A 7,898-nucleotide genomic window follows, 5' to 3' on the forward strand; every position below is an offset into this window, starting at 1 on the left:
ATCCTTGGGAAGAAAAAAAAATCCCATATTAATTTGTAGCTTTTAATTATTTTTCATAATAGAGTAGTACAGGTGAAATTCTGTAACAAAAAGACTTGAAGCTGAAGCAAGAAGAAACTATTTTTTAATCTGCAGATCTGTATTTTCACTGTGCTCTGTGAATCCAGAAACTGAAACTGTTGCTGCGTTATGGTTGCCCTGCAGTCACCCAGCAGGATGCTAAAAAGATGGCTTTGGTGTCTTCAGAAATTATGCACAAATTATACGTGCATTTCTTTGCATTTCAGTATTTTTCCTACCTTCAATTTTAGCTTTATAACATATGTGCAAATTAAACTTGTAGAGTTTACAGTCAACATCTTGACTATGTCAAAAAGGCTTGATAGAGGCAAATAATTGCACAAATATCCTGGTATGCAGTTTAGTAACTTAAAAACTCATTCATTATTATATATAATATGGTTTTAACACCAAGAGACACATCTTATTGCTGTCATATACAGCTTGACAACTATTATAAGGTTGTATATAAATGGGATAAAATTATTTCAAACACAATTCACTAAAATGTCACTTCATGAATCTGTGACATTCTATAATTAACAATAACAGAAGCAACAATGAAAGCATGCCTGTTTTAAAAGTTCACAATTTTAATTTTCAGTAACCTTCAGAAGAGGTGCTTAGGAGGATGCCTAATAGCAGCTTGACCCAGCAGAACCACTCCTCCAACGAGACACTGCTGGACGCCTCAGTCCACTCTGTTCTCATAATCCTGTACAGCATTGACCTGGCTGGCGGCACCCTCGGGGTCATCGTGATGTCCCACCAGTTGTTTCGAAGGAAGTCACAATCTGTGATGACCATTATCATCATCAACCTCCTGGTGCTGCACACCTTCCTGCTACTCAGCATCCCCTTTCGCCTCAGCTATTACATTTTACAGGAATGGAAATTTGGGACATTCACCTGCAGGCTAGTGAGTGCCATTATCTACTTTCACATGTACACCACCTTCTCGTTTTACGTTGCTATCATCGTAATACGTCTCTTCCGACTTGAGTTTAAGAAGTGCTACACTACAACGTGGGTGATTGCTGTCTGGCTGCTGGGAGCGCTGGTGATTGCACCTGTTCTTCTCTCTTACTATGGCACTTCTAAAACATACACGTCCTCCCATTGCTTTCACTTCCAGCAGGAGATACAAGAGTTACGCATGACGATCGTAAACTACTGCTTGGTTGGAATTTTGGTGGCTGTTTGTGCTGTGCTCACTGTCATCCAGCTATCTGTGATCTATAGACTGGCTGTGAAATACTGGCCTGACATCAACTCCCATGTGGAATTCAGGGCTCAGGCAAAGAGTTTCTTCTTCATCTTGGTAATGTTAGTGTGCTTTATGCCTCATCATGTATTCAGAGTATATTACATCCAAAACTACCACCCGGATAAAGATCATAAACTTCTCCCATACAATGAAATTTTTTTAGCTTTAACAACAATGTGTTGCTTGGATATGTTGTGCCTCAGAGCTGGAATAGCCCACTAAACTCTGAACTACCAGGAAATCCAGCCACTCTGTGTCAATACTGGCTCTCGGCTGAAATAAACTTGTGTCAGGACTTTGCTGTGCCAGGGAGACTGCTGAGTTTTCAGCAAGGCTATATAGGATTGTCATAGTCTTTGGCTTTTACAGGCTAGGAAGATCCATCTTTCTGAAACTACTAGTTTTTATCTTCTCTCTTGAAGACAGACGTATGAGCATTACTTTGGTCTTTGACCTAAATGTCACGTCACGAAGCTTCATTAAGATTTTCCTCAGTCGTTCCTCTTTTGCTCATTAGAGCACAAGTATCCATCCCTTCCTCTTTTTTCCACAGACTGTCCCAATAACTACAACCCACTGTGTCTAACAAGTTTTCACTGTGAAAGTAACAATTTCTTCTGTCAGTTGTGATACTGATGGGGAGAGGTAAGAAGGAAATTCCTTTACAACCTTTTTGTACAAGTGATTTTAGATAACAAGGCCACGAACTATATTAGAAATGTATTCAAGGCATGAAACAGGGCATGAGTGAAATGTTTTAGTGGAATATTCTAGCATAAGCTTCGTTTGTTCATCTATACAAAGTATACATTAAATTAAATGAAAACATTTAACATTCTCGTAGCTTCAACTTTACTTGATTCATTTCAAAAGCACAAGCAGCTCCCTGAACTGAGGTAATTACACCTTCAAAGTGAGTGAGAGCTGAACAGGTCACAAGTTTCAAAACTTTTGTCTTATGTCACTCTCCCACCAGGTCTGGATCGGTGGCTGTTACCCCTTAAGTCCATTTCAGCCAAAGAAATCCAAGTTACCATTGTGCCCTGCCCATAACCGGAGCTGGAATTCAGGACTGAGGGGTCTGGTCCTTCATGGAAGGATCAGCTTCTCTCTAGGAGAGGGAAATATTTAACAGCCTTCAAAAACCCTTTGAGCAGAAAATGTCTTTGATGTCTGGTCACTTTCAGTTGCCTGTTGATTTATTATCAGATGCCATATTTTTTCCATTTACAGATGTAACAAAGCAAAGCTAGAATAAACTAACTGAACTGTGTTTAATCAGTTCAAAATACGCTTGTGCATGTGTATATAAACTTTTGCAGGAGTGTATATTTTTTCCATTAGATGGATTATATTCTTTGTGAACTTGGAAAGTAGAATGAAATGACTGGGTCTTGCTCCCTCAGGAACCACATCCGCTCTGGGAATCTCCATTTTCACTATGTAAAAATTATTTTCAAGCATGCTGCTTGTTCTGCTCAGTGTAGAAGGTTTCCACCCTTCTGGCTAAGGCCTCACTGCATCACAACAGCTTGAGGCCAGCTTTCTCCCATTCCAAACTCCCAGGACTCACAGAAGTGTATACTTTCTCCTTTGTAACCCCATGAGTTACCAAAATTTGCATAATTTGCAGTCTGTCAATCTTTGCTATAGAAGTGCTATGATGCCCAGATTCAGACAGGTCAAAAGTTGATTTGGGAGGGTTGAAAAACTACACCTATCAAGGAATGCTAATGATGCCTCAGATTGATGGTCTTTTTTTGAACAAAAGAGCATACACTGACTTTGCCAATGCTAAACAAACATTTTTGCCTTTAATCATTTCCATAAAAACCTTTGTCCAAAATTCCTAATGGTGCCAGAATTCTTTCTGCTGCTTTTAAAAAGTGAAAGTCCAGGGGGACCATCACCAATTCCTGAAGCCTTCCAAATATCCTGACCTTCCCCTAGTGTTACCAGGTCCACTCCTGCTCTTACAATACAGTCTTTTCAGTCCATGATTTTCAAAGACAGAAGTTAGAGGTACAATAAAATATAATAAAACAGAGATACAACGCAAAAGGCCAGATTCTAAAAAGGTAAATAGGTCCCAAAACAGCAGCTTTTTGATATTCTTCTCTGGGCAGTGTGCTGCATATGTACCTAATAAGACAGCTGGGAACCCTCAAGGAAAAAAAGCTTAAACAAAGTGTTGGCCCTTCAGAAGGATTTGGAGGGAAACACAGCAAGAGGCAGGGCCCGCAAATAACCTATTTGTATCTCTGCCACCAGAAAGAGTTTCTTTAAGTTGAACCTATCAAAGTCTTTAGAAAAACTGGCAAAGCCCTAAGTGAGGCAATTTACTGACTGATTTACTGATTACTGGCTCCTGTAGCTAAATATTTTGTTTGAAGAAGTAACCATTGTCACTGCCTTTTCTTACTGACCAGTGCTACCAAGCTGGCCTATCTGGTGACGAACAGAGTCGTCTGGTGTTGCTTATGAGTCTGCTCATAATAAAGCAGTCCAGGATAATGTCGTGCAAGTATGGGATAAGGAAAGGGAAATTACACAGTCTTTGGCTATGACATTGTTCCACACAATTCCTTCAAGGAGATTTTAGGGAAAATTGTGTAAGGTCTTAGTTCTGGTCAGACTCTAACTCCTATGGAACTAAGTATTTATCTTCAGCTCCTCAAAGACCAGGGCTGACATGTGGTCCATGTGCTGGTATAATGTTGATTACACTATCTATGTATTTAATACATCTACATTACACTATTTATGTATTTAATATTCAACTCCTCAAATACAGTTGAGGAGTTGAATCGCTAACACATTCTTTTATGCAATGTCTGTATTCAGCCATATTTCATAATCAATTAAATCCTTCCAGCAGAATAAATCTAAGGAAAAATATTTTATGCAATTCAGAAATTAGCTGTGAAAGGTTTTTCCTGAGCAAGTGGGCAAAGCAGAATTAATTTTATTCCATCCAACACACAGGTGGCTGGACCCTGCGTGTACCAACAAGCTCTTCAACCTCTCCCCACTATCTCCTAGACGTTTGGCTGCTAGTGTTGAAGGCTGGCTGTGACGTGGTCCAGCTGTCTAATCTTATGTAAGATGCTGTTAACATAGTGGTGTGAGAAAGAGCTGTAAAAACCACTACGTTGGGGGCCTCCCCACCTTGGCTTTGTGGCCTATCCATCTTGGTCTGGTGGCCTTGCCCTCAGCTTTTGCTTGATATTTTTTCCTGTGCCTGTCCAAGAAACTTGCTGAAATAATCTTGACCCACTGACTTGACTTTCTACCTTGATGCTGAAGCTGTGCTGTCACATCATATTTGCCTGGCAATTGCTGATGACCATCCCCAGACCTGCTCTACTTGCATTGCTTAGGTTCTGTGGGCTTGCACACTGCACTCGGTCCAGCTGGGATGGAATTAACATTCTTTGTAGCAGCCCATACAGTACTATGTTCTGGATTTGTGGCTAAAATAGTGCTATTAGCACAGTGATGTTCGACTGCTGCTGGACAGTGCTTGCACATCATCAAGAATTTCCTTTTTTCCCACTCTGTTCCCCAGTGAATAGGCTGGGGGTGGGCAAGACACTGGGAGAGGACATGGATGAGGTAGCTCACCCAAGCTTCCCAAAGGTATATTCCATACCATCCAACATTATACTCACCAATAACAAGTGAAGACGAAGAAGAAGAAGACAGAGAAGAAGACGAAGAAGAAGAAGAAGAAGACGAAGAAGACGAAGACGAAGAAGAGGAAGAAGAAGAGGAAGAAGAAGAGGAAGAAGAAGAGGAAGAAGAAGAAGACGAAGACGAAGACGAGGAAGAAGAAGAGGAAGAAGACGAGGAAGAAGAAGAAGAAGAGGAAGAGGAAGAAGAAGAAGAGGAAGAAGAAGAAGAAGAAGAAGAAGAAGAAGAAGAAGAAGAAGAAGAAGAAGAAGAAGAAGAAGAAGAAGAAGAAGAAGAAGAAGAAGAAGAAGAAGAAGAAGAAGAAGAAGAAAGAGGAAGAAGAGGAAGAAGAGGAAGAAGAGGAAGAAGAAAGAGGAAGAAGAGGAAGAAGAGGAAGAAGAGGAAGAAGAAGAAGAAGAAGAAGAAGAAGAAGAAGAAGAAGAAGAAGAAGAAGAAGAAGAAGAAGAAGAAGAAGAAGAAGAAGAAAGAGGAAGAAGAGGAAGAAGAGGAAGAAGAGGAAGAAGAGGAAGAAGAGGAAGAAGAGGAAGAAGAGGAAGAAGAGGAAGAAGAGGAAGAAGAAGAAGGGTGGTTTGCGGGTTTCTGGGGTCAGCCCACCATGCACTACTTCTTGGTGAGGCCGATGCCAACCTTGATGGTACTTGGCTTCCAGCCCTCTCTTGCTGCTCCCCAATAGAAAGCCAAGACAAACTTCATTAATATTATACATCAGAAAAGGATCAACTGTGAAGAATAAGCATCACCAAGTAGAATCTATCTTCATGTTATCTTCACTTCAAACCTGGTGTGAGATTTTGCCAAGGGAGATGGTGGAATCACGATCCCTGGGGGTGTTCAAGGAAAGGTTCGACGTGGTGCTTAGGGACATGGTTTAGTGGGTGACATTGGTAGTAGGGCAATGGTTGGACCAGATGATCTTGGAGGTCTTTTCCAACCTTAGTGATTCTGAGATTATATGATTCTATGAAATTTGGACCTATAATACTTCCTTGCAGCCACAGTCAAACAATGATAACGTTAACCATTGCAATGAAGAGAAACATGGAAAGTGAAGTGCATCTTGTGCTTCAGCTCTTTCTCATAGCTCTTAAAATCTAAAACAGGTTTGCACCATGGTTTCAAACATAACTTCACTCTAGTGCTTGCTGTACCATCCAGATCATACCAAATCCCCATTCCTTCTTCTACCAAACAGTCACTTTCTTTAACACTGCCCATAAATCACACTCCCCTGACTCTTGGTCTTCATCACTGATCTATCTATGCTGTATTCAAATCTAAGCTCCTTTTTCTTTTTCAGGCTTGACCATTTTCTCTGTCTCTTCTCTCACTGACTAGCTCAGTCATGAAAGAACAAACCACTCACTGGTCTCAGTATGGTCCTTTTAACTCAGAGAAAAATGGATTGACCATTGGTCTCAGTATTGTTAATATGAGACTCACATTAAAGTGATAGAGATTGGCTGTATTCAATATCCAATCCCTGGCTGAAATCTGGAAGCACTCTAAATACTGGTTGAAGTAGGAAGTTATTCTCCAGGACAGTAATCTAAGAAGTAAATTCTGAAAGTGCAATAATACTGAGTTCAGACTGTAGAAGATTGTTCTTACCACATACTATGTAATGACACATCCCTTGGAAAACAGTTAAAAATGGTTGGTTTGAATGCCATTTATATGATCAAGTAATTCCGGAGATAATTATACACATTATTAATTGCTTTCGTGTTAACTGAATATGTAAAATTATAAAAAATATATATATAAAAAATAAAAACCATAAAAATTATATAAATTAAAATTTAGTCATTCCATTTATTTTTAATGCCATCAAATGAACACAGGGAAAATCCCCAGACACCCTAACAGAAAGAATATCAAACTGCTAAATGCATCTTCTGTTATTTTTTGCATGAAATGCTGCTTAAGAAGAATAGGCAAGCAAAACAAAACCAAAAGCCTGCTTGCACACTTTGACATCCTAAATTGGTTTGATAAAAGAAATCTATCGGCAGAGCAAGAGAATTCTTATTGTCAAAAAGCAGTGTGTCAACAGTTCTCCAGGTATATTTTTTCTCCTCACAGAGTTTGCACTCTGGCAAAATGAACCTGGACAACACAAGCACAGTAGGTTATTTTCTGTGCTATACTCTCTGCTATGACATATGCTAGAAAACTAGATAGACCAATAGTCAAAAGTCCAGGCACTTCTGGAAAATGCAAAGTTTGACCTTAGCTTCCATCTTCATTACTGAAACCATGACTCTGAGCAGTGTACTTCCATGTCAACCTTGATCCCTCTGAAAAATTAGAACATAAATGCTATCTTCTGCTGTGAAATTGCTCTGAAGATCTCAACAGGAATGTAAAAAGTGCAAAAAACTCATTTACTACACATGCCTAAATATCCGTGAGCATTTCTGGAAATTCCTGCTGTCACAGCCACAGTGCTACAACAGTTGGCCTGTTTTTACCTAACTCAGGCACATCCTTCTGAACAAAACTGAGGGTGATGTGAGCCCACCCACAGTCAACTGCACAAGGGGCATATTTTTTGTAATTCAAATCCACTAGTATCCAGGACAGCAATGTTCAAATGAAAAAGAAAGAAAGAAAGAAAGAAAGAAAGAAAGAAAGAAAGAAAGAAAGAAAGAAAGAAAGAAAGAAAGAAAGAAAGAAAGAAAGAAAGAAAGAAAGAAAGAAAGAAAGAAAGAAAGAAAGAAAGAAAGAAAGAAAGAAAGAAAGAAAGAAAGAAAGAAAGAAAGAAAGAAAGAAAGAAAGAAAGAAAGAAAGAAAGAAAGAAAGAAAGAAAGAAAGAAAGAAAGAAAGAAAGAAAGAAGGAAAGAAAGAAAGAAAGAAAGAAGGAAAGAAAGAAAGAAAA

The 7,898-nt window shown here is 39.4% G+C and overlaps 1 protein-coding gene across 1 annotated transcript; it reads left to right on the top strand.

The window, feature by feature from the left end:
* Nucleotides 1-691: 691 nt before the first annotated feature.
* Nucleotides 692-1,549, top strand: LOC311207219 (putative G-protein coupled receptor 141; the record flags this gene model as incomplete). Its single annotated transcript, XM_084283146.1, has 1 exon — nucleotides 692-1,549. The coding sequence occupies one exon, from the start codon at nucleotides 692-694 to the stop codon at nucleotides 1,547-1,549; it is 858 nt and encodes a 285-aa protein (XP_084139272.1).
* Nucleotides 1,550-7,898: the final 6,349 nt, after the last annotated feature.

Source organism: Netta rufina (genome assembly GCF_964035555.1).
Source record: "Netta rufina genome assembly, chromosome: 2".
In the NCBI taxonomy this organism is placed as follows: Eukaryota; Metazoa; Chordata; class Aves; order Anseriformes; family Anatidae; genus Netta; species Netta rufina.